Source organism: Orcinus orca, chromosome 11, assembly GCF_937001465.1.
Source record: "Orcinus orca chromosome 11, mOrcOrc1.1, whole genome shotgun sequence".
In the NCBI taxonomy this organism is placed as follows: domain Eukaryota; kingdom Metazoa; phylum Chordata; class Mammalia; order Artiodactyla; family Delphinidae; genus Orcinus; species Orcinus orca.
In genome coordinates this window covers 86,042,636-86,070,052 of record NC_064569.1, presented here as the reverse complement: position 1 = coordinate 86,070,052, position 27,417 = coordinate 86,042,636, and the positions used below count along the sequence as shown (strand labels likewise).

The 27,417-nt window shown below is 41.9% G+C and overlaps 1 protein-coding gene across 2 annotated transcripts in view; it reads left to right on the top strand.

The window, feature by feature from the left end:
- The first annotated feature begins 397 nt into the window (after positions 1–397).
- The window catches only part of ALDH1L2 (aldehyde dehydrogenase 1 family member L2), a 56,011-nt gene continuing 28,991 nt past the window's right edge, over positions 398–27,417 (top strand). For both annotated transcript variants that reach the window (XR_007470342.1, XM_004269433.4), the window contains exons 1-10: positions 398–556; positions 9,617–9,761; positions 14,420–14,654; positions 16,368–16,533; positions 18,233–18,334; positions 18,546–18,635; positions 20,896–21,030; positions 22,382–22,507; positions 23,068–23,159; positions 25,060–25,207. Coding sequence is in view for 1 of the 2 variants with exons in the window: in XM_004269433.4 (XP_004269481.2) it covers positions 509–556; positions 9,617–9,761; positions 14,420–14,654; positions 16,368–16,533; positions 18,233–18,334; positions 18,546–18,635; positions 20,896–21,030; positions 22,382–22,507; positions 23,068–23,159; positions 25,060–25,207 (1,287 nt within the window). In the remaining variant the exon portion in view is untranslated. The remainder of the gene's footprint in view (positions 557–9,616; positions 9,762–14,419; positions 14,655–16,367; positions 16,534–18,232; positions 18,335–18,545; positions 18,636–20,895; positions 21,031–22,381; positions 22,508–23,067; positions 23,160–25,059; positions 25,208–27,417) is intronic.

Below are 27,417 nucleotides of genomic sequence, written 5' to 3'. Positions count from 1 at the left end.
GTGCCAAGCCCTTTGCCAGGTGCTTTATACACAATCTCTCATTAAATCTTCTTGTCAGACTACGAGCTAGGAATCAGGATCCTTACGCCGCGAAGGTGCCCTCACCCGTTTATCTTTCGCGGCTCCACGCACTTGCCTGTTGTCTTCTCAGGACTGTGTTAAGGACATGACCTGGGGTGTCAGACTGACTTTTAAGGCAGATCCTTATGTACTTCAGAGTGTGTGAGTAACTGGGAGAAGATCCCACAGATAGTGAGACTGCACCGAGGCAGCCGCCAGAAGCTGTCGCTCGGGCTGGGCACCAGCGCCGCTCCGGGAGGCTGGAGCACGCCCCGCCCAGTCGTTCGGGATTGGCCGCGCGAGCCCTGACAGATGAGGGGGCGGGGCCGCGAGCTGCGTCCCGGGACTCGCCGGGGACTCCGAGGCTGCAGGCCGCGCCTAGGCTGAGCCGCCCCCGCGTGCCTCCCGCTTGCCTCCCGCGCCGCCCGCACGAGCGCTTCTTTCCAGCATGTTGTGGCAGGGCAACCAGGCACTCCGGCGCTTCTCCACCGGCCAGGTGAGTCCGGCCCCGGCGAGCGTCCCGGCTCTCACCCGGGGGCTGCTTTCCAGATCCGGAGAGGGCGGGCCGGGCAGCGGGGCTGAGGGAGGGCAGTGTTTACTTTGAGCCAAGTGTTTACTTTGCTAAAGGCCAGGACGACGTTTTTAAAACCGGGAGAGTGAAGAGAAGGGTCCGGGGAGGGTCCTGAATGGGGCTTGTCGAGCGAGCCATTGTCTTCTACCGGGACGGGGCTGAGGATGTCTGGCTGGGATTGACAGGGTGGAAACAGTCGCTCGGCAAAAGGGACAGAGTCGGTTCCCTTTCCGTTTTCATTTCAACTGTGAGATCCCTGCCTGGTTACGAGATGGAGCCGAGGTACAGGACCGAGACCACCTCCTGGAGGAGAGTGGTATCAAGTCAACCGGGTCCTCCTCCGCGGCCTGAGAGGTGTGAGCGCTCCCGACTGGCATGCAGGGCCCATTCAGATAATGGCACTCCGAGCCGGTGACCGCAAGCTCATTATTCCTGAGCTGCAGGCGGCAAGATTTCTAGGATCACCGGGCGCTGTAGAAGCAGCCACCCTGGAACATTAGTAAACTATGGTGCAAAAACCTAGCCCTGGCCCAGCCCCGCGCCTTGGAATTGCATCAGCCTCTCCAGAGACGGAATGAGGGAGGACACGTTGCATGGGGCGCTGCCTTCAGCACTTCACGGGCCTGAGGAGAGATGCCTCCCTGCATCTAGGCAGACTCCAAGCTGTTTAGGGAAGAAAAAGTCCACCCCATGTACATCATCTCTTTTATAGGAAGTGCATGTTTGCTGTGTTATAAAAGAATTTGCTTTTTGATTCCTCTTCTCTGCCAAAGTCATATGCGCATGTGTACATATCCAGATGTAAAAAGCTTGGAGCAGAGAGAAGTCTTGAGTAGCATCAAGAACTGGCCCAAAGTTGCATAAATGGAAAAGCTTTTGTCCCCCAGACAGCCACAAGTAACGAGAATTCACTTTATCCCATGCAGTCAGTTCTAGTTATTTTGGGAGTATTCACCTTTTTTTAAATAAGCAAAAAGAAACTTGCTCTGGCAGATGTTTTGCTTGCTCTCCTATGCAGAGCTCTGGACTCCTCCTTAGCTTTCTCCTGCCACGTGGCACACGGGAATCTGGGCTGGATGGCACAGAGAACAAGGGGCTCGTGCATGTCTGTTTTATTGGCCTCCTCTGTCAACACCTTTCATTTAGTTGTCTTTTTTTGGAGAGCAGAAGGGATTCCTGAAGGATGAAAAAATGCCAATAATGGGGTTATATAAGATTTCAGTAATAAAAGATGAACATCCCAGGTGGCAAATGGCATAAACAAAAACACTCTTGTGGGGAAGTGCCAGGTATGGTCAGGGGTCAGGGGCCTGAGTCTATCTCCAGGAATACATGTGGGAGAGCAGTGCCACATGGCTGGGAAGGAGGCAGGTTCTTCAATGGCCAAAGGAAGACATGGAATAATAAGTGAAGAATTTGGGATGTTTTACTCCATAGAAAATGGAGATTCATCCTTTGGACCGTGTTCTATAAGAATTGTTCAAAATCAGACATGGCTGGTGGGAGCGTAAAATGGTACAGCTGCTTTGGAAAACCGACTTTTTTAAAAATAAAATTAAACATAAACCCATCAAATGACCCAGCAGTTGCCCTCATAGGTATTTACCCAAGACAAATTAAAACTTATGTTCACACAGATACCTATTTATGGATGTTTACAAAGGGATTATTCATAATCACCAATTTAAATGTCTTTCAGCTGGTGGCAGGATAAGCAAACTGTGGTATATCCATCCATATAGTGGAATCTTACTCAGAAAAAAAAAAGGAATAGACTTCTGATATATACAACAACATGGATGAAACTCAAATATGTATGCTAAGTGTAAGAAGACAGACTCAAAGGGCTGCATATGTATATGAGTCCATTTGTCTGACACTTTGGAAAGAGTAAACCTAAACTGATGGGAAAAAAGGCCAGGCTGGAGATAGGGGGAGGGATTGACAGCAAAGGGATGGAAGGGGATTTGGGGGGCTGATGGAACTGTTCTTTATCTTGATTGTAACAGTGGTTACATGACTGTGTGATTGTCCAAACTGAAAGAATTTTGCATTGAAAATGGTGTGTTCATTGTATGTAAATTGTACCTTCGTATGAAAAAAATTTTTTTAAATCACACAGCGCTTTTGAGTTTGGTATTAAAGCAGAATGAAAGAGGAATGAAAAAAAAAATCTCTCAGAACTTAACAAAATCCAAGGAGGAAATTAGTGCATAACACTTCCTGATATAATTAATTTTTCCATTCTGTGTCTTAAAGAAATGGACTTAGAAATATTTAATGATCTCAGCTTAATGATATGACTGGATCTTATTAACTAGTGCAACTATATACAGCAATAAGGCCCTTTGTCAGTTAGTTATTATTGTCCACTTCCAGTATCTTGCCTGGCTCACTACTTCTTAATTTCTCCCGATGGTGGGAGCCATTTAGCCTTAATATTTATTTGGCACTCTGTTCTTTAGCTGTCATTTCCTCTGCCAGTGTCTGGGACAAGCCTGGCTGTTGCTCTGGATTCATAGCTTGGTTCCAGGACTTAAGGTTACTTTATGATCCAATTCAAGAGGCTGGACCCTTCCCTGCTTCTTGAAACCAAGTACTGGCTTTATACCCTAGTTCTAGCAACCAGGTCCTTAACTTGTTTCCTTATTGCCTGACCCTTGGCATTGGCATCTAATTTGATTTAGGACCTTCAGATTCAACTTCAAACCGTATTAAATTGTGTATTATGTACTGAGCACTTCATCTAAATCCTGAAGAAATAATAATAATAATAATAGGTATCATTGATATAAGACTTTGTATGCACCAGGCACTGTTATAAATGCTTTACATATACTCATTTAGTCTTCATAACATCTCAATGAAGTGGGTACTATTATAATACCCATTCTACAAATCAGGAAACTGAGACCCAGAGAAGTGACATAATTTTTTTAGAGTCTCACAGCCAAAAAGGATAAAACAATAAACAAGAGATAAATAGTCCCTGCTTTCAAGGAGTCCACAGATTAGTGGGACAAATGATTAAACTTGCCTTTAGGTAAAAGATAATAACGGAAGGTAAATACAAGTGGACAATAAAATATGAAAAGGCACTCAACCAAACTAGGGCAGGGACTACTCTTGTGCCTTCAGCTTAAGGATCCCAAACAACCCCCCCCCCGCCCCCCCGAGGCCAAACAGATAAGACAAAAGTAGCATTTGGGCTGGAAGGAGTGAAAGGCCACGTTCAGAGTTAAAGGGAGCAGCCCCTGCTCAGCTGCAGCTGACCGTTTCCACATGGGAATGTCAACCATGGTTGACAAACCTCCTGATTTTTAAAGAGAAGTCAGAAATTCAGCCTGCTAATGTGAAACCTCCTAAAAATCTTATCACAGTTCTTCTGCAGATGCTCTGTGGGCCCAATAAAATCCTCTTTGCCAGGCCACTGATTGCAACCCCACCATGCACTGTGCCCAGAGCTTGGCAAATGCTCAAAACGTGCTTGGTGAACAGATCTTGCGCACCATCAGGCACGATTTGGGGAACCATGTGCCAAATGGTCCATTAAGAGTTAGGCATCTCAGTGTCTCAGAAAAATTTATTTTGTTTTATTCTTTTGTGGGAAGGTCCTTTCTCCTTTCCAGTTCTCATTGGGAAAACTGCCAGTTCTCACAATTGCTCATGTGGACAGCTTTGACCTTATTTTACATCCTGCTCTGTTGGTTCTATTAAGGTAACATCTGCTTCACAAAAGGGCTTCGGATCAGCACAGACTCTTAGCACTGTGCCTTTAAGTTCTCCAGAGAAGACTGTGTGTATTTTTCTTTAAACCCTTGGAACATAATCAGAGTCCATATTAACTTGCTTCCTGAAGAATTTCACCAGGATGTGGATAGCCTGGGAATGCAGTAGTTGATAGCTTAAGAAACAAAAGCTCTACTCCCTGCAAAAGCCTCTTCTAATGCAGAATGTTATCTCTAGAGGACCCCAAGATAACAGCACTTATCACCCGGATTTAGAAATGCTGTGGGTCATTTTATGCCCCCTTCTTCTTTCTCACCAATATAACAAGGCACTGATAGTGCCTTAAAGTATGTTCTCTGGTCATCAGCCTAACCCTTTAATGAATGGTGCTGTCTCCCATGTCAGGACCACCATGATATTCCCTTAGAAAGTCTGATGGAACTATTTCCCGTAACTGACCTGTCAAACTATCGCCAAATTTTCCTTTTAAAAAAGAAGGGGTGGGGGAACCATCAACATAGGAAAGCCAGAGAAGCACATCTGCTGAAGCGAAACAGATCTGAGTTTGAATCCTTCCTCTGCCCCTTCTTAGCCCTGTCCGTGGACAGGTTACTTAACTTCCCCGAGCCCTATGTTTTCTCATTTGTAAAATGGATCACAGTAAGGCTTAAAGACATATGATAAGGATTTGATACATTTTTTTTAATCAGTGAAAAAGGCTCAATACAGTGCCTGCCTTATGGCACGCTCCCAGTAGGAAAGATCCATTATCATCATTTTTATTTACCTGGGCATTACTTGTGGTATAATAATGATACTAGTTGACATTTATTGAGCCTTTGTTATTGCCACACACTGCACTAATGCATTACGCTTTACGCTTTATCCCACTAAATCCTCCTAACAACCTTATGAGGTAGGTACTATTATTAATCAGATTTTAATTGATGAGGCTGAGCTCAAAGTAGCACAGCTGGTGTTACAGAAAAACAATGGCACTGGGGTAATAACTAGATTAGAATCTCAGAGCTGCCACTGAGTAGTGATTTGACTCCAGGCTGTATCTTTTTTTTTTTTTTAATACCATGCATTTTCTTTCTCTCTATTTTTTTAATAAATTTATTTATTTTATTTATATTTATTTTTGGCTGCGTTGGATCTTTGCTGCTGCCCACGGGCTTCTCATTGCGGTGGCTTCTCTTGTTGCAGAGCACGGGCTCTAGGTGCCCGGGCTTCAGTAGTTGTGGTGTGCTGGCTCAGTAGTTGTGGCACACAGGCTCAGTTGCTCTGCGACACGTGGGATCTTCCCAGACCAGGGCTTGAACCCGCGTCCCCTGCATTGGCAGGCGGATTCTTAACCACTGCGTCACCAGGGAAGCCCTTTCGTTCTTTTTTTTTAATTCACTTATTTTATTTTATTTTTGGCTGCATTGGGTCCTCTCAGGGGTCACTCCTTGCCACGGTATGCAGGCCCCTCACTGCGGCGGCCCCTCCCGCTGCAGAGCATGGGCTCCAGGCGGATGGGCTTCAGCAGTTGTGGCGTGTGGGCTCAGTAGTTGTGGTGCACGGGCTTAGTTGCTCCGCAGCATGTGGGATCCTCCCGGACCAGGGATGGAACCCGTGTCCCCTGCACTGGCAGGCGGACTCCCAACCACTGCGCCACCAGGGAAGCCCCAGGCTGTATCTTAACCTCTCTTTGTTTTAGTTTCTTCATCTGTAAAGCCATCTGTAAAATGGCTTATTAATGTCTGCCTCTTGGGAGTCATTGGGCAATCAAAATGAGGTAACACATATTAAATACCTGACACATACCAGGGTCTCGTTAAACTGTTTGCTACTACTTCCACCACTTTTTCCTTGACCCAAACTCCCCAGGGCAAAATCTTTTTTGTAGGGGGCGGACACACTCTGTATAGCAGAGATTCGCAGACTTTAGTGTGCCTGTCAATCAATGGAGAGCTTGTTCAAATGCAGCTTCCTGGGCTAATAAACTGCAGAGGCAGGATCCAAACTTCCTCATACGCTTTTGAGTTAGTGCCTGCTTCCTGACGGTGTGACTCAGTAGATCAGGGATGGGGCCCAGGAAACCACATTTTTAACATTTCCTCCCAGCTGATTCTGCCAACACGGGCAGTCAGCCCTCAGATCATACTTGGAGAAATAAGACTAAGGTGAAATCTCCCAGTCCAGTTCTTTGGAATTATACTAACTCATTATAAATACTTAAAATCTTAAACTCTGAAATTTTTCTCACTGCTAGAAACTCACCTTTATAGTTTCAGTTTTACCACTAAGCTCAGAAAGTGTTTCAGTGAATGTAGAATTTCCGGAGATACTGACATGGTTTCTTTAAACACTGTCTTTCTGGGGCAGTGTTGACTCTGGAATTGAACTCCCAATAACCAGATTACAGCTGAGAGCACATTACAATTGAGTCAGCTCATCCTCTTGGCTCTTGTATGTTTTAAGACTAATAATTTTAGAAGTCTTAAAATATTTGGTGTTGGTAATTGTATGAGGTAAAGCCAAATTTTGTAAGATAGCCAACACGTCAGGTCAGTTCTATTTCAAGCAACAGCATTAATTATAGGATTTTAAGATAGAATACTTAGAGAACATTTTGATATTTTTGATGAGAGGAAATGAAATAGTCATGCATTATCTGCAGGCAAATTGTGCTGTTCTTACAGAGTTAATCTGTTTGTTTGCAAGAACCTATTAGATGTTGAAGCTCTAGGCTCTTTTGGGATAGAAACTTTGGCTGGGCATGGAAAAGAATATTTATACCAAAACCTTAATTGTTTAATTATCAGCTCACAGGGAAGATGTGAACCCCTATGCTTTTTTTTTTTTTTTTTTTTTTTGGCTGTGTTGGGTCTTTGCTGCTGCACGCGGGCTTTTTCTAGTTGTGGCGAGCAGGGGCTACTCTTCATTGCGGTGCGGGGGCTTCTCATTGCGGTGGCTTCTCGTTGCGGAGCACGGGCTCTAGGTGCGTGGGCTTCAATAGTTGTGGCTCGTGGGCTTCAGTAGTTGTGGCTCGTGGGCTCTAGAGTGCAGGCTCAGTAGTTGTGGTGCACGGGCTTTGTTGCTCTGCGGCATGTGGGATCTTCCTAGACCAGGGCTTGAACGCATGTCCCCTGCATTGGCAGGCAGATTCTTAACCACTGTGCCACCAGGGAAGTCCCTGAACCTGTAGGCTTTTAAGTTTATGCCTAAAAAGGGATGCCATCTATGCCCTTAAGAAAGTGGGAAATAAGGGAAAATTGTTTTCCTCATAGTCAGATTTTAACAGTGAGGCTTTACTAAGTTAGAATGACTTTCTGGAACATTAATGAATTCCATTTAGATTGAAGGAAAAATATTCTAAATCCAAATCCTGTGGAGACGTATTCTAACGTGGAGGAATGAAAGATGGAAAGAACTCTGGGGAGCTTGCCAAGACAGGAAGCTCATAGGAGGTGGTGACCCTCCGGTTACCTCTCCATGCACAATCCTGCAGCTAGCCTGCTTCACCTGGTGGCTCTTCATCACCATCTTAACAATCATCATGTCAACATGTTACCTTAAGCTTTGTGAAAAGGTTTCATCTTGGGAGAATTTACAGAAGGCATAATTGCTTAAAGACAGTCCTTAAAAACTTTAACTCCTTTAGTGCCACTCTTATGTATGTGGTGTTTATATTTATTGACAACCACTGCATTTTTGTGCATCAGTGTTAAAGTTCTAAAAAAGGAGATGGAAGAGATGGGCAGTAGTGGCTCATTTTATTTTTAAGTACCTTCGTGGGTTTTGGAGTCAGATGGCCCTGGATTCAAATCCTACCTCTCCCTTGTTTTGCTAGTATGACCTTGGAGATATACTTGATATTTCTAAGTCTTGGTTTCTTCATTCATAAAATGGTACAAAATGGGGGATAAGAAAACAGGATAGTTGTGAGGATTAAAATAAATGAAATTATGTGCAGCCCTCAATTCCTTATCTGAAATCTATGGGGCCAAATGTGGGGTTCAGAATCATTCACATTTGAGAAGATCAATATGGTATATAGGACCTTACGCACAATTTACAGCAGGGTCTGGGATAGTATCTGTAATGAAGCACATTGACTTTTTTTTTTTTTTTTATTGTGTTACGTGGGGCTCTCACTGTTCTGGCCTCTCCCGTTGCGGAGCACAGGCTCCGGACGCGCAGGCTCAGCGGTCATGGCTCACGGGCCTAGCTGCTCCGCAGCATGTGGGATCTTCCCGGACCGGGGCATGAACCCATGTCCCCTGCATCGGCAGACGGACTCTCAACCACTGCGCCACCAGGGAAGCCCCACATTGACTTTTCTGCAGCAAATTACAATATACTATAAGTAAAGACTGTAAGTGACATTATCAGTGCAGGTCAAGTTTGAAGCCAAATGACTGCATTAACTTATAAGAAACCTACAAGGGCTATAAAGAACATTTCATTAGTTCAGTCCATGTCTTAAGACCAAATGAGTTTATGCCACTTACCAAGGACTGTAGAATTCTGGACCGTGTGAAAAAACGTAGAATTGTCTAGTATATAGGAAAGCCTTTAAAACATTATTAAAGCTTTTACTTAAACAGTGCTTTGTGTCAGACACTGCAGTAAACCTAATGCATATTGTCATCTACCTCAATCAGAATTGTGTGAGTTGGTGTTATTCCAGTTTTACAGATGAGGAGAATAAAAGGCAAATGGAAGTTAGTTACTTGCTAAAGGTCACGCAACTAACAAGGGGTGGGTGACCCTAGGTTTGACCTCAGATAGTCTAGGATCTGCTTTTGACCCCTGTGTTATACTAGATGTTAGCTCTTGGCATCTTTTGGAGGTGGGCATAAAAAATTGCAGGACATAAAAGCATTGTCAATATTGAAGTAGATCTTGCTCAGAATTACACCCCTTTTAACTATGAAACTTATGCTTGTTTGTTAATATCTGGCCTCATTTCATCAAGGAGTTGGAATGCCTTGTAAAAATATATGCAATCCCAATGATTCTAATGAATAATCAAGGGAGTTAGAGCAAAGGGAAAATGAGGAATACTTAGGTGTGAAATTATTTTCACTACTACCTATATAGCATGTAGTCTGAGTTCAGTGTATATCAATAACTATTTTACTGTGTAGATCTTTGAGCCTTTTGTAATGCCCAAGTCATCTTGTATGATTGAAAAAAAGAGTGTTTATTATCCATATGTCTTCTATCCATACTAATACCTGTCACTGTTGAATTGCTTCGCAGGTTTATTTCAAAAACAAGCTGAAGGTGGCACTTATTGGTCAGAGCCTCTTTGGACAAGAAGTCTACAGCCACCTCTGCAAAGAGGGCCACCGAGTTGTGGGAGTGTTCACAGTTCCAGATAAGGATGGAAAAGCTGACCCACTGGGTGAGTGTATCTTGGAACACCTGGATCAAGGACTGCACTGGCCTCCACTCTGCCTGTTGAAAGCCTTCTTAGGCCAAGTCTATTTGTGTGGCAGATACAGACTCAGAAACTCTCCCTTCTCTGTGGGCCTCAAGACAAAGATGCCGGCCCCTATTTTACTAAGTTTCTCCACTTACCTCCATGGTAATCACCAGGTCCCTCAGAGGAATTTCCAAGCATGTGTTTTTCCTGAATTACACTTGTGACTTTCCAAAGGTGCTATGGGACATCTAGAGTAATGTCTGTTGCAGAGGTGCCGATAGGAATGCAGGGAAGGCCACACCCAACAATAGCAATTGATGTGGGGTCATAAAGAATACATTTATCTCAGAACAAATTATAGCTATGACTGCTTGGTTATTAAGGTAGGTAAAGAAAATAGCCATCCTCAGAGCAAACCTACAGCGTGATTCTGATTTGCATGCTATAGTTATGTTGAGAAAGAGTGCAAGAAACAGTCTACAGGTAGGGAATAAGAACTAGCGTCTAGAAATCGTGACTTACAACTTGAATCTTTATAAATCACTGGTATGATACAGTACATTGGTTGGAAAACAATATCTGTGATAACCCTAAAATTTTACTTTTCTTTCTTGGAGGAATCAGCTCTGGGGTTTATTCTAGTTCTTGTTACTGGGGTAGTTGGATGAAGGCAGTCAAAAGGTACAAACTTCCCATTATAAGATAAATAAGGACTAGGGATGTAGTGCATAGCATGATAAATATAATTCACACCGCTGTACGTTACATGTGAAAGTTGTTAAGAAAGTAAATTCCTAGAGTTCTCAGCACAGGGAAAAATTTGTTTCTTTTCCTTTAATTTTATATCTATCTGAGAGGATGGATGTTCACTAAACTTATTGTGATAATCATTTCATGATGTATGTAAGTCAAATCATTATGCTGTACACCTTAAACTTACACAGTGTTGTATATCAATTATATCTCAGTAAAACTGGAAGAAAAAAAAAGAGTCAAGCTAAAACAGAGTTGGGCCAAGAGCACATATGCACATGGATTTAACCACTTGATGTAGAAATTATCCATGTTTCAGAAAAAGATTATCTCAACCTGGGAAATTCTGAGGGAATCTGCCTCATGAATTCATACCTGGCTCCAAGGGCAGAAGGGGACAGATTCCCGTCGCCGGGACTACCTGTCTCATCATTATCTATTCCCACCAGCTTTGTGTGTGGGATGTTTGGAAGGACTTACATTTGAGGTATCAGATTGGCTGTTGAATCAGGAGGACCTCAAATAATATTAGCTTAAATAAGAGAGAAGTCCCTTTCTCAAGTTTGGATTGACCATCACAGCTGTTGTGGCAGCCAGATATTTATCACAATGAAGGCTCCTTGAGTTTGTTGTCTTGCCATTATTAACACTGGGCTTCCATCTCATGGTCCAAGGTAGTGGCTTCAGCCCCCACTATCAACTCTGCATTCCAGCAAGCAGAAAGGGCAAGATGGGAAGCAGAGGGCAAGCCTTTATTAAGGGCATAATCCAGAAGTTTTACATATTCCTCCCACTTGTATCCTGTTGGCTAGAACTTAGTCATAGGCCAAATCTATTTGCAGAACAGGCTGAGAAATACAGATTTTATTTGGGGTGGCCATGTGTTCAGCTAAAGTAGAGGAATCCTTGGTAAAGGAGGAAAGGGGCAACTAAGAGTCTCTACCATGTACAGTGAACTTCAGAAGAGTTGCAAGCATGTGACTCTTACACCTCCTTTCAAACTGTTTCCTGGGAAATGAACTTTCCCGGGTGCCTGGTCCCAGCATATGGTTAACAGTGTATGTTCTAGAATCATGAAACTAGTTCTGACTCTGCCACTTGATAGCTGTGTGACCCTGGACAAGTCACTTAAACTCATTAAGCTTAGTTCAGTGATACCCATCTCACATGGATTAAATGAGCTAATGTATGTAAACTGCTCAGCATGGCACCTGATTCATAAAAAGGATCAATAATGACAGTGGCGATTTTTGTTGTCAGTATAGTCAACTAGAGCAACAAAAAATAGTCCTGGGGCAGCCAAAAATCAATATGGGGGAGCAACACCTGAATGGCTCAAGCTTGTCTCAGTGGAGTGGATTTTTCAAATGAAGACTTCTACGTCTCTTCTACCCCATTTTTCTTTCCCAGTCTAACCTTTCACAATATTCTCCCAGTTTCACCACTTTTTTTTTTTTTTGCGGTACGCGGGCCTCTCACTGCTGTGGCCTCTCCCGTTGCAGAGCACAGGCTCCGGATGCGCAGGCTCAGCGGCCATGGCTCACGGGCCCAGCCGCTCCGCGGCATGCGGGATCTTCCCGGACCGGGGCACGATCCTGTGTCCCCTGCATCGGCAGGCGGACTCTCAACCACTGTGCCACCAGGGAAGCCCTCACCACATATTCTTCACCACCATTTACCCATTTTCCTATCATCTGACATTTGGTTTTGTTCACAGCTTTTTGAGCATTTTAGGAATATTTACATTTTGTAAACATTATTATACTGCTCTCTCAGATTCTCCCAATTGGATTGACTAAAGCATCACCTTGAAGGCCAGGACCATTTTAGGACTTGTTAGGCTTTGGCCTTTAGGCTTCATGGAGGCATCATCCCCTGCAGAGTCTATGAATGTTGATGATTAGATGGGGAGAAAGGAAAGGAAGCCCGAACATGCAGGTACAATGCCTTAGTTAAGACTTCTGGATATTGCCGAAAAGGTAGTTTCTTTGTGTTATTGATGGAGAATAAATATATATATACTTAATATATGTAAGGTATATAGTTAATAAAAGTGCTATTTTATTATGGAAAAAATGGGCTTGTGCTGTCTGTACTTTGGAGGGCCATTCCATTTCACACAGAGGTAGGAAGGAGTCATTCCTTTCAGAAGGGACAACATTTCCTGAGCAAAGAGTCTGGGATCTGCTTCAGTACGGCAAACCCTTACGGGGAGCATGGATTCTCCACTCTTGGCCTCTCTCCTCCACTAACTTATTTTATGGGTGAATTTAGGAGAAGGAACTAGACAGATGCAGCTCAACTCAGCTACTTTTGAAACCACACTCCTCCTCAGATGGGACTCAAACCCAGCCACACCTCGGACTAGGGCTTGAATCACAATCCCTGACCTAGGAGGGGACTTGAACCCACTGTCTTTTCTTTTCATTGAAACCGCTTACCTAGTGTCAGGACTTACTGAAGCTCAGGTTCTTTTGTCTCAGCACAGAAAGAGTTCAGGGTGAGGCAAAGTGGCAGGCAAAGACTGAGTTTATTAGCATAGGAGGCTTGAGGGATACAAGCAGGCCGGCAAGGGAGTGCGGCCCCAAGAACAAAGAGGGCTACTTTTTTTTTTTTTTAATATTTATTTATTTATTTGGCAGCACTGCTTGCGGCGCGGGGGATCTTCGTTGCCGAGCACAGGACCTTCGTTGCAGCATGCGGGATCTTTAGTCGTGGCATGCATGCAGGATCTAGTTCCCCTACCAGAGGTCGAACCTGGGCCCCCTGCATTGAGAGCACGAGTCTTAACCACTGGACCACCAGGGAAGTCCCCAGAGGGCTACATTTTTATAGCCAAAGAAAAAATGGGAGGGGAGAAGACCACCTTCTTCCTCATTTTGTGTAGATGTCAAGGCTTACATCATTAGTTCCTCCTTTGACCCTACATGGTCTCACCGGGACTGTCATGGCGCTATTTAAATCATATGCATATTAGCAAAAGGGTGGTAACATATACTAAAATATGGTAATTTGTCTCAGGTTTGGGTATAATGTCCCCTTCCACCTAGTTTCTTTCCCCTTTCACCTGTTTACCTGTCTTGGCTACATGCAAGAATGCAGTTTTTCTCAGGGTCTGTTATCTTATAGACCTCTCAAGGCCGAATGCAGGCTTATATCTGTTTTTCTGTGGTATTGGCCTAAGTCAGTCTGTTTAGTTTCAAAATGTTCTGATTGTTGCTTAGCTGCCCGATGGTCTGGGCATTTTCTGGTTGGTGTCTCGCTTATGGTGATCTCCTGAAGTCTCTCTCTATCTATCTTCCCCTAGTGGGATTTCTAGCTGTGTAACTATCTTATTCTATCCCTATCACTTTCTCCATTTATCTTTTGGGATCTGCCTGTTTGGCAGAGAGACTGTGTTCCAGTCTACAGTTTTCCCTGTGATAAAAGGGACTTCCCCCCCAGGAAACAGGTGTGGGAAGGGAATCAAGGTTTTCCATCTGTACCAGAGGCTACGTCTAATTGGGGTGGTGATGTTTTGGCACTTGACTCCAAATCATAAGAAACAAACAAACAAATGTCCTTTAAATGGCTGTATCAGTAATAAAGGTACAGTTTTTGATCTATAAAAGAAGCAGCTTCAGTTAAAATCTCAAAACGTTGTCTAGCCACAAACTTCTGAGTTGAATCATATTATGCCTTAACCATATAGATAAAAATCACATTAGAAAAATAGATGCATCTTGATAAAATTGTATCATGTCAAATCCTGGTCAGAATCTAAATTGTTCTTTACCATGTTTTATTTGTAAATGTTTCATGAAATTACAATGTGTGTATCCATAGTAATACAAAATTATGGCTAAAACTTTTTTGATGAAAATAATCTTCTCTTTCATGCTCAGCTTTGGCTGCAGAGAAAAATGGGACCCCTGTGTTCAAGTTCCCTAGATGGAGAGTCAAGGGCAAGACCATAAAGGAGGTGGTGGAGGCCTACAGATCTGTGGGTGCTGAGCTAAACGTGCTTCCCTTCTGCACGCAGTTCATCCCCATGGATGTAATTGACAGCCCTAAGCACGGTTCCATCATTTATCACCCATCTATCCTTCCCAGACACAGAGGAGCCTCTGCTATCAACTGGTGAGATTTTTTTAAATAACCAAGATGGGCCCATTCCCATTGCTTGTAATCTTTCTGTGTTTTACCTAGGTGATCAAGCAACTAGGCATGCTTGAACAATTGTGAGGTCCCGATTGACTGCTACTGTTGCACAAACTCCCCTGAGATCTAGAGGTACTGCATAAGCCAGAACAGTGTTTCCCAAGAATAATCTATGGAGTATTGGCTCTATCAGATGTAACTAGGTATTGAGCAGGCAAAGGTCCTGTGGTTAGACAAGTTTGGTTTATGCTGGATTTCTTTATCTCAGGACTCAGAAATTTTAATATGTGGGCATCATGATCTCCAAGAGGGAATCTGAGTACAAAGTGTTCCCACACTTATTTGGCCGTAGAACATTTTTTTGCATAGAATATCTCAAGTACATTTCAGGAAATATTGAATTACCTGTAATTATCTTTCTCATGGTGTGACTTCCCCCATTCTACTTTAAGCCTCTTGAGGGGAAATAGGACTCTGGTCTAACATTTTTACTGCCGTATGTCCCAGTATCAAGAACGCTGCCTGGTATACTGTAGGTGCCCAGTCCTATAGGTATACTATACTGTGGGTCAAGGTGGGCCTTTCCCACCTTCTCTACCTTTTCTTCTTTACCTGCACATCTCCCAGCTGTCTCTTAGTGTCAAGTTATCAGATAGGCAGAAAATCTATACTTAGTTTAAATGTGGTAAAAAAAAAAAAGCATTTCATTGTATTTTAAGGCCAATTACATGAATTGATTTCTTTTTTGCTCTTGTAAATAGTACTATAGTGGATATCTTTGTACTTAAACATGTATTTTTTTCTCAGTTCACATTGCTTGCACGTGCAGAATCATTGGGTCAAAATACATGAATATTTTCAAGGCTCTTAGATAACACAATGCCAATTAATTCCTCAATATTTCTGAAAAGAGTGGTTGATTGACTGGTTGGTTGATTGATTTAGGTCTTGCTTGATTAGTAGCTCAGAGAGGTAAAAATGATTAGATGGAGAGCATGGCTGACCTACCAGTTCATACTCTGTCGATATTAGCGTGCTCTCTGATATTCTCTTATGTATGTATTTCCATATATCTGGCTTATTGTATGTATTATAAGGTCTGTAGGGCCAGCATTTCCTCTTAGGCTAAACTTACAGAATACAAAATACAAATAGTTGAATTAATCAACCATCTTTTACTACAATTTATAGCTAATCTAGAACTAATTCTAGCTCTAAGTGACGCTTGTACCTGAATTACACAACCTAAATTAATAATCAGTTCTCCTTTTCACATTGCACTGATCATCTTCTGTTTTATCTTCCATTATCTTATTCTGCCTAATACAGGGTCAGGTACGATGTAGGAACTGGACATGGGTGGGCAAAATTACTTGATGCTGCCGTAGAAAGCCGACACCTGGGAATCAGTGAGGGGTAGTACTGATGGTCTCTAATGGCTTTTTGAATAGACTATAAGTCATTAGTATGTGTTAACAAGAAAGACTACAGAGATGAGGTTGTATAAAGTAGCAGTACCATTAAGTTCTGCTTTTTTTGAGTGTTTACATCTCCCAGCTCTGCTGTAATTTTCACAATAGTTTCATTCACTGTCTATTTTCCATTGTAAACACCTTGTACTTTAATGTCACTAATTTATCACCTTATGATACAGTTAACCAACATTTTATGTTGAAACTCTTCTTTTCCTAGGACTCTAATCATGGGAGATAAGAAAGCTGGGTTTTCTGTTTTCTGGGCTGATGATGGTTTAGACACAGGACCAATCCTCCTCCAGAGGTCATGTGATGTCGAACCCAATGATACAGTGGATGCACTTTATAATCGATTTCTTTTTCCTGAAGGAATCAAGGCCATGGTCAGTATATTTATGCTATCAAGGAGAATTTAGTAACGCTTTAAAGTTTTTCTTTTATTGAGAATTTGCTCCTGTAAATTTGTACTAAAAATAAAAAGCCCCAAAATAAAATTAGATTTTATATTTGCCAGTAGGATGGTATTTTGAGGGTGGAAATCTGCACTTTAGTATTTCTTAGTCTATGAATCTGACTTGTTCTTCTGAGAACAGTGATCAAGTGGATAAAGTAGTAATCAAACTCCTTCATTCATTTTACCAAATATTTGAATCTCCAACCCTGTTTATAATGACTAATTGTAAAGAAGCGGCAGAATCTTAAGAAATTTTGATATGTAATTTGGGCTTTCTTCAAAAACATTTAAAATCAGTCTATGTAAAAGGGTGAAATTTAACACTGCTTTATTTGTTCAGATATGCTCTGGATTAAAGGCTCAAAACATGTGCACCACAAAGAAAAAATACATTAACCTGTAAAAACATTGAAAGATAATTTCCATGTCATTTAATGTCTTCTATAGTTTGATATGGTAGAAGTACAACACAGAGATGGACAGTAAGATGATATAAAGAAGCAGCCATTGATTTAGGAGAGAGGAGAGCAGTGCTTTGTATCATTTAACGATTAAGAGAGTAGTTCTCATTTTACCACTTATTTGCTGTATAATAGGCAGGTCACTTAGCCTCTTTAGCCTTGGTTTCCTCATCTATAAAATGTGGATAATACTGCCTGACTTACAGGGTTGTTGTGAAAATTAAGTGACGTTTGTGTAAAGCATCTGGCACACACAGGTGCTCAAAATGATCATTATAATCAAAATAGTATTTTGTGTGTTCAGTAGCATTCGAGCAAGCCTGGATCCTGTACCTGGTGATATTATAGCCAGAAATAGGTGGAATGAATGAGCTGTAAACTTGGCCCTGTTCCCAGGTGGCTCCCACCACATGCTCTTGTGGAGGTTGGAGTACTCAGCTGTGAGTACTTAGAGAGAAAACTGAGAACTTGAGCTCACATAGGTCTCCCAGTGAAGGAGAGAGGCTCTCAACTCAAGGTAAACATAAATATGGCATGGAAGGGGATGTAGGACACATCCCAAAGGCAATCAAACTCATGGACAGTTTTAATTGTTTTTTAATTCCAGGTGTCCTAAGCTAGAAAGCCAGTTGAATTCCTTAAATATGACTTTCTAGAATCATCATGATGAGCAGAAATAACCCACAATGACTTATTTTACAATTATATTCCTGAAATTTCCATTGAAACACCAAGGGGAGATTGAAATTTGCTTAAATAAAGGAGTCATTTTAAAAAGTACAGGATGGATATTGGCAGTAGATAGACCTGGATGCAGATCCTGCTTCTACCACCTACAAGCTATCTCTGTGATCTTGAGCTAGTTGCTTTTTCTCGAGCTAGTAGCTTGAGGCTTTTTGCAGGCCTCAGTTTCCTCATCTGTAAAACAGGACTAATAATACCCATGTTGTAGGACTGGTATGATGCTGCAAGGGATATTTTACATAAAGTAGCCACCACACTTCCTGGCATAATTATGGATCCAAAGAAATGGTAGTTATTTTTATCAAAGTCTGACTTTCTGGACAGATTTATATGTAGTAATTCTGTTCAACAGAAACTTCAGTTAAACAGGCCATGCCATTGTTGACCACTGGGCTCTAACACAGTTAATATTTTTGGCTTTAGGTGGAAGCTGTCCAGCTCATAGCCGATGGAAAAGCTGCTCGTATGCCCCAGTCAGAAGAAGCTGCAACATATGAAGGTATCCAGAAAAAGGAAAACGCTGAGGTATTTATATCAACTCAGTAACACATCTCAGAGTTTATTGTTGTCCACCTTTAAGCAGTTCTCAGTTTACCATTTCCTACCAAAAGGTAGATCTCCAAGGGAGGCTGCTACCCCATCCCTACTCATGTCCGCCACTGATGGAGAGAAATATTTCTATTGCCTTTGAGACTTGCAGCATTAGAAGTTCAACCTGTGCTTTGTGCATTTCTAGATCTCTTGGGATCAGTCTGCTGAAGCTTTACATAACTGGATCCGAGGTCATGATAAAGTCCCTGGAGCGTGGACAGAGATAAATGGACAGGTATGTTCTAGGAACCTTTTTTTTTTTTTTTTTTTTGCATATAACCTTTGTAAGAGGTATTACACATAAGTCTAGGCTTCCTCTGATTCTTCCTTTGGTTGTGAGGAGAGTCTGTGTTCTAGGTACACGTGACCAGCTAAAAGAGCTCTAGGTACATGTGACCACCTCCCTCTTTACTCCCCATGTATTGAGCATTTGGTGTGAAGCAGACACTAGGCACAGCCTCTGCTCTCAGGGCGACTGCAGTTTTATGGAGAAGGCAGAGAAGTGAATAAACACGCACAATGAAGTAAGACAAATGATGTAACTGAGGCCCAGACTCAGGTGTCTTAGGAAAGGCTTTCTAGAAAAGCTGACTGTTTTGCTTGCACTTCGAGAAGAGGTCAACAGGTAGAGAATGAGTCAAAGAGTTAAAGACCCAGAGGTAGGAGAGCATATTACCTGGACAGGGACTCGCAGTAGAGTTCAGTGAAGCTGTAGCTCCAGGTGTGAGGATCAGGTGTGAGAGGCATGGGGAGAGATGCAGCAGGGGCGGTGGGCGGGAAAGGCCTTCTAATCCCTGTGGGATCTCCACTCAACTCAGCTTCTCAGGTTTCACCTCTTGTAGGAAGTCTCCTGACCTCACACGCCCAGTCTGGCGGGATTGGGCGTCCCTTCTCTCTGTTCCCGTAACACCCTGCCTAGCTCTGACACAGCATATTATATACTATAAGCATCTCTTTATGTATCTATCCCTCTTACCCCTGTAGACTGTGAACCCCTCAGGGGCAAGAGCATCATGTTATTGTCTTGATACTCGCAGCACTTACACAGGGTTCTTAGTGCATATTAGGTGTCAATAAAAAAATGTGGGATCAACGAAGGACCAAGGGAAGAGGTTTAGTGCAGTGTTTAAAGGGTGGGATTGGAGGGCATTATGGTAAGTGAAATAAGTCAGGCAGAGAAAGACCAATACTGTCTGATACCACTTATACCTGGAATCTAAAAACACAACAGACTAGTGAATGTAATATAAAAGAAGCAGACTCACAGATACAGAGAACAAACTAGTGGTTACCAGTGGGGAGAGGGAAAGGGCTGGGGGGCAAGATAGGAGTAGGGGATTAAGAGGTACAAACTATTATTTATAAATTAAGCTACAAGGACATATTGTACAACGCAGGGAAAATAGCCAATATTTTATAAATATAAATGGAGTATAACCTTTAAAAATTGTGAGTCACTATATTGTACACCTGTAACTTTATATTATACATCAACTATACTTCAATAAAAAATAAAGAATGCTACCATGGACATCCTTGCACATGTACCCTTGATCACATGGTTAGTACTGGGTGTATATCTTAGACTAGAGTGACATCATCATAGCATATGAATATATTTCACCACAACTGATAATACCCAGTTTTTCAAAGCAGATATACTCACACAAAAAAGTGTGGGATCTGAAACCAGAATGTTTCCATTAAAATTCTGGCTTTGCAACTATTTGCCGTGTAACCTTTGGCAGGTTATTTAACCATTGGGTGCAGGTTATTTAACCAATGGGTGCCTTGGTTTCCTCATTGTAGAATGAGACTAATAATAGTGCCTCCTTTATAGGTTTGGGGTTGTTGTGAAGATGAAATGAGTTAATACACGTTAATTCATCGAAGTACTTAGTCCCTGGCATAGAATGAGTATTCAATAACTATTAAATATTATAGTGCTCAATAAATGATAGCTAATGGCCATAGAATTATAATAATAATTATAACAACAAATCAATTAGTATCCAGTTCTCTTAGTTACAGTCTGGATCCAGTCCTGTTTCCATAAACCGACACACAAAGCACCTGTACCTCCCATCGTACATCCCACTGCAATATAATAGTTTGTTTACTACTCTGCATCTGCCCTCCCTGATACCCCACCAACACCTCCACTTCCCCCACAAACCCTACCTTCAGGCTGCAAAGTCTGTGAGAGCTTTTATCTCATTCACCTTTGTGTCAATGTGCATAAATGATAAATGTATACTCGTGTCACCTGGATGTGCGGCATTTTTTAAAACTCTTCAGTCACACATTCACAGACTGTCTCTTGCTTTGTGTCATTTCCATAGATGCTTGATATCATTGGGGGTGGGGGGGTCCCAAATTTTGTCATAGATGAGAATTGCAACTTCAGCTTTTTTGCCAGGACTGCTGCTCGCATCCACCCTTATAACCAGCCTCCACTTCCCGCTTTCACAACCTGGGTTTGATCTCTTTATTAGGTGGTCACTTTCTACGGCTCATCATTACTGAATAGCTCCATCCCTCCTGGAGAACCACTGGAAATTAAAGGTGCCAGGAAGCCCGGTCTTGTTACCAAAAGCGGCCTTGTTCTTTTTGGTAACGATGGAAAAGCAGTGAGTGTTCAACATGGTTACCTCTAAAATAACTTTTTTGGTTTCCTTTGATAAACCCAAGCTATTGAGGGACTAGCTTTCACAGGGTAGTCTGGCTTTGCAGTGGGATGTGGGAGCTCAAGGTGTCTGTGCTCCATTTCTCTCTGGGGATGAGCTGGCTCTAGGTACCTTGATGAGAAGAAGGCTTCTCAGGACGGGCCCCGAGGACCCGCACAGCCTGGTTTGTGATACAGTAGAAAGATCTTGGAGTTTATTCAGGAAACAGGTCGTGAATCCCTGCTCTGCCACTTACTGGTCTTGGGCAGGACGCCTCTCCCCTCGGAGGCTCAGTTTCCGCATCTGTAAAACAGAGAGTGATCTTGTCTGTCTGCCTTCCCACTGGCAGAGTCTGGGAGGATCAGATGGTGTGGCCCTCTTCAGAGGCTCCCCCCTCTGCCTCACCAGGCAGGCGCCCACCCACTCTGCCTGTGCTTGGGAGCGTGGACTCTGGGCCTCTCTGGGCTCTTGGGCAGCTGCCCAGTAAAGAAAGCAAGGGGGCATTTGCAGCTCACAGACACTTTCTGATGGCTTACAGGATAGATCAGTTACTAAGATTGTAGGCTGCAGAGTCCATCTAGTCCTGGACTGTAACCCCAGTTCTGTTACTCGCTGTGTGGCACTGGGCAAAGTACTTAATTTCATTGAGCCTCCATTTCCTCATCAGTAAAATGGGGATAATAAGGACACCTGCCTCCATCAGGATTTATGGGATTGAATAAGATACTTCAGCATATACGTACTTAGCACAGTGCATGCTGCAGGGTAAGTGTTCCAAAGATGGCAGCAGTAGTGCTTGTACTAGTAGCAGTGGTGGTTACAGTGGGCTTTAGACCCAATACCTATATCCGAATGTCAATTTTGGGAGGGCTTATCATCCATTTTGAGATATACCTACCCGTAGACGTAACTTCCTCCTTTCTGCTGCCATGGCTGAAATACCATTTCAGTCCTTTTACACATGACGGTGAGTGCTTTTAATCCATATTTTTTTTTTTTTTCGGTACGCGGGCCTCTCACTGCTGTGGCTTCTCCCATTGTGGAGCACAGGCTCTGGACGCCCAGGCTCAGCAGCCATGGCTCACGGACCCAGCCGCTCTGCGGCATGTGGGATCTTCCCAGACTGGGGCACGAACCTGCGTCCCCTGCATCGGCAGGCGGACTCTCAACCACTGCGCCACCAGGGAAGCCCTAATCCATATTTTTATATTTGTCAAATAAGCTGCTTCTTATACCCACATAAGACTCCTCCCACCAGTCTCACTTTTGAATTGTCCTAATCCTCAATTCTTCTGCTTGTTTTGTTATTTTATAGCTGATGGTGAGAAATCTGCAGTTTGAAGATGGGAAAATGATTCCTGCCTCTCAGTACTTTTCAGCGGGTGAGACATCAGTGGTGGAACTTACAGCCGAAGAGGTGAAGGTGGCAGAGACCATCAAGGTGAACACGAGAAGTTCTTAATGTTACTCTTATCTTGGAAAACGAAACCATTTTTGTTAACTGGTACCATTAATCCTCAAAGTAGTTGGGATGGAACTTTTATTTCCTCTTTTTCGTATTAGCTGCAAAAGGAAATCAGTGCCAAAATTTATATGCACATTTATTTGTCACTCACATAAATAATCCAAGGCAGTTCTAGGTTGGCCTGGGGGTTAGGGGTGAAGCTGGAACATGAAGGTTAGGGGTGGAGTCAAGCAGGAACCCAGGCTGGGCTATCTTCAAGGTCCTGCTGGGGGTCATCTCCATCCCAGACAGCCAAGAAGAGCACAAGAACACAGAGCACTGTGTGAAGGAGGTTTTTCATGGGACAAGTCTGGGAGTACAGGTCACTTATATTCATATTCACCGGCTAGAAGTCAGTCACACGGCCGCCTCTAACTTGAAGAGATGCTGAGAATTGTAATCAATCCAGGAAAAGAAGTAGGTTTGGTGAGAAGCTAACTAGTCTCTGCCACAGTGTTCTACATGGCAGCTCCCTCATAAAAGTTTCCCTTGTGCAGGTCATCTGGGTTGGAATTTTAAGCAACGTCCCTGTTATTGAAGATTCAACAGACTTCTTTAAATCTGGAGCAAGCTCAATGGATGTTGTCAGGTAAAACCACCACCTTACTGACTCATACCCCTCCACCAGGGATTTTGACTTTGACCTTGACTTTGAAAATCAAATCGAAATCCTTTGTACTGGTTGTTATCACTCTATTGTACCCATCTACTGTATTTCTCTTTTCTTCATCTTTTTTGGTTTGTTTGTTTCCATGGTCAAATACATGTATTTGTTCCCTTCTCTTCGTTGCTAACCAGGAGTTATTTTCATATTTACTCTACACCTAGAAAGCAACCCTTCTAATTATTTGTTTCATTTAAAAATCTGTCTTCATATTTCTTAGTTGATTCTCCTCCAGTTAGAATTGGGAAGTTCTGAGTGAGAATGTTAAAAGGGATTTCTCTATATAGTCTCACCTAAAAGGATACCTTACACTGATTATGCTTACCCCTAATCTTTTTCTCCTATCTCCCTGAGTTACCCGGTATGATATATCTAGAATGAGGATTGCCAGACTTCTTGCAAGAGTAAGGGTAATCACTCTACAGTCAGAATTTCTCTACAGAGGTTTCAAACAAGTAGAAAGGGCTAGAGGACTAGAAAGCCACCCTCTGTGGCATGAAGAGCAGACCAGGATCCTAACAGTGGCGAGTCTTGCAGAGGTGCTTTTTCTTTGAGGCCATTTACTAAATAAACAAGGTAAACTCCTCTTGACAATCCTTCATGTCGGCAAAGCAAGTGTTCTTGATGAACATTCTGTCTATTTATTTATTTATTCATTCATGTATTTAACAAAATGTATTGAACATTTATGACATCAGGAACAGTTTTTTGCACTGGGGATACAGTCATGAACAAGACAAAGTCCCTTCATTCGTGGATCTTTTTTATTCCAATCATCAAAAACAATCCTCTCAAGAGCAAATATCATTATCAGAAGTTAAAAGTTTTGGTTCCTCAAGTTACAGATTTCTCAGCTATGGTTCATGAGTTCCCAGAACCTTCTCATTTGCTCAGCTAAAGATTTCAACATTGTACTTTTAACACTAGTTTTTTGCTAACAAGATACTGCTGCAGGAGTTACCCATTTCCTGTTTGAGTGTCTGACTTACCATAATCGTCTGATATTATTAGCTTGGACTACCAAGGCACCTCATCTCTCTTAGGGAATAAATGGCTGAGCAACCCCTGTGGTGAGCTTTCTAGTACACCTCTGTCTGGTACACCTTTGCTACTCAAGAAATGTCAAATTAGAGCTATGATTTGAAAAATTAACAGTGAAAAATCAAAGGGTTGAAAAGGACTTTACAAATTATATTAACCTTCCCGATGGTTCTATTTAGTACCTATCTTAGCCATGTAATACAAACAAATGTTTGTTTTATTGTTTCACAGGATCTAGAAAAAATATTCTACGGTATGACTTTGGTTTCTTATAATCGTCATAGTTCAGAAAATTTCCTTATTTCTTATTCCTTGAGTATTTTGAAAGGAAAGAAACTGATTTTATGTGCCCTTTATCATCTTGCTTGCAAGTAATTAAAATGTCTTTGCCTTGATTTCTTGTATTTCTAGTCATGTATAAAAAAAATTGCTGGGACTTCCCTGGCAGTCCAGTGGTTAAGACTCCGCACTTCCAATGCAGGGGGTGCAGGTTCGATCCCTGGTCGGGGAACTAAGATCCCACGTGCCATGCGATACAGCCAAAAATAAATAAAATTTTTAAGACATAAATAAAAAGTTTAATAATTGCCACTGTCCTTCAAGACCGCTTTAAAAATTTTTTTCTCCCAATCTTATCAATTTCTCTGATTATTATCATAGAAGATCTCATGGGATATAAATAGGCATGTGACATACGTCCTACTTCAAAGCACGTTAAATGTAATCACAGTCCCTCTAAACTCTTTTAAAAATGTAAGTAACATGAGCTGGTTCTTCCTTTCAGGCTGGTTGAAGAGATAAGACAGAAATGTGGAGGACTTCAGTTACAGACTGAGGATGTTTATATGGCCACCAAGTTTGAAGACTTCATCCAAAAAGTCGTGAGGAAACTGAGAGGAGAAGATCGAGAAGCGGAGCTAGTGGTGGATTATGTAAGCCTGTCCATGGTGTTGAAAACCTAAATCGTTAAGACCTTCGTACTGTAAAAGAATGCTGTACCTTTCATCCATTTGTTTTTACATTTACAACCTTTTTAAAATGACCGTTTTATTGAGATTATAATTCAGATACCATACATTTCACCCTTTTAAAATGTATAATTCGGGCTTCACTGGTGGCACAGTGGTTGAGTGTCCACCTGCCAATGCAGGGGACGCGGGTTCGTGCCCTGGTCCGGGAGGATCCCACGTGCCGCGGAGCGGCTGGGCCCGTGAGCCATGGCCGCTGAGCCTGCGCATCCGGAGCCTGTGCTCCGCAACGGGAGACGCCACAACAGTAAGAGGCCCACATACCGCAAAAAAAATAAATAAATAAAATAAAATAAAATAAAATGTATAATTCATTGTTTTTTAGTATTTCACCGAGTTGTACAACCATCACCACTATCTGTTTATGGAACATTTTTATCACCTCCTAAAAAGAAACCCTGTATCCCTTGGCAGTCATTCTCTGCTCTCCTCTCTAATTTACTTTCAGTTTCTGTGGATTTGCCTATTCTAGACATTTCATATAAATGGAATTAGGTAATAAGTGGCCTTTTGCAGCTGGCTTCTTTCACTTAGCATAATGTGTTCAAGGTTCATCCGTATTGTAGAGTAGATTATCACTTCATTCCTTTTTCCTGGCCAAGTAATAGTCCATTGTGTGGATAAACTACATTTTGTTTATCCTTTCCTCAGTTGATGTACATTTGGACTGTTTCTACTTTTGGGCTATTATAAATAATGCTGTTATGAAAATTCATGTATAAGTTTTTGTGTGAACATATGTTCTCAGTTCTCTTGGGTAAATATCTAGAAGTGGAATTGATGAGTCATATAGTAACTCTATGTTTAACTTTTTGAGGAACTGCCCATCTGCTTTCCAAAGTGACTACACCATTTTACAATGCCAGTAGCAATGTAGGAAGCTCCTAATTTCTTCATGTCCTCACCAACATATGCTATTGTCTGTCTTTTCTCTTTCAGCTGTTCTAGCAGGTGTGAAGTGACATCTTGTTCTGGTTTTGATTTACATTTCCCTAATGACTAATGATAAACATCTTTTCATGTGCTTATTGGCCACTTGTATGTCTTCTTTAGAGAAATACCTATTCAAATATTTCACCTGTTTTGGGGGTTTTTTTTGTCATTGTTGTTGTTTCTTTTGTTTTGGTTTGGTTTGGTTTTTTTGGCCTCACCAAGCAGCTTGTAAGATCTTAGTTCCCTGACCAGGGATGGAACCCAGGCCGCTGGAAGTGAGGACACCCAGTCCTAACCACTGGACCACCAGGGAATTCCCTCAAATCCTTTGCTTCTTTTTTAACTGGGATATTTGTCTTTTTAATTTTTGAGTTGTAGGAGACCTTAGTATATTTTGGATACTAGACCCTAATCAGATTTATTATTTGTAAATATTTTGTCCCTTTCTGTGGGTTTTCTTTTCACTTTTTTGATAGTGTCCTTTAACACACAAAAGTTTTAAAATTTGATTAAGTCCAATTAATCTGTTTGTTCTTTTGCCACTTGGGCTTCTATATGTCTTGTTTTATGCCTTTTTTGCTCCTCTACTCCTTTACTGCTCTCTTTTTTGTTACATGGATATTGTCTAGTATGCCAGTTTAATCTCTTTTGCTATATATTTTTATTTCCTTAATGGTTGCCTTGAGGATTTCAAGAGACGTTTTTCTTAAAACATTCTACCTCAGATTAATACCAACTCAATATCAATAGTGTAGAAAAAATTTGCTACAGTATAGCTCTGCTCCCTGCCCCCTTATTTGTGCTATTACTGTCATACAAATACATCTTTATACATTATAAACCCACCAACATAGTTTTATAATTATTGCTTTATGCAGTTGTCTTTCAAATCAGATAGAAGAAGAAAAGGGTTTAAAAACAAAAATACATTTATACTGACTTATATTTACCTTTGTCAGTGTTCTTTATTTCTTCATGTAGATTTAAATTACTGTCTAGTGTCCTTCCATTTCTGCCAGAAGGACACTTTTTAGTACTTTTTGAAAGGCAGTGTGCTAGCAATGTTCATGTGCAAGCAATGTTCATGTGCTAGCAATGTGCTAGTTTCATTCATTTGGGAATGACTTAATTTCTCCTTTGTTCTTGGAGGGTGTTTTTGCTGTATGTGGAATTTTCGGTTG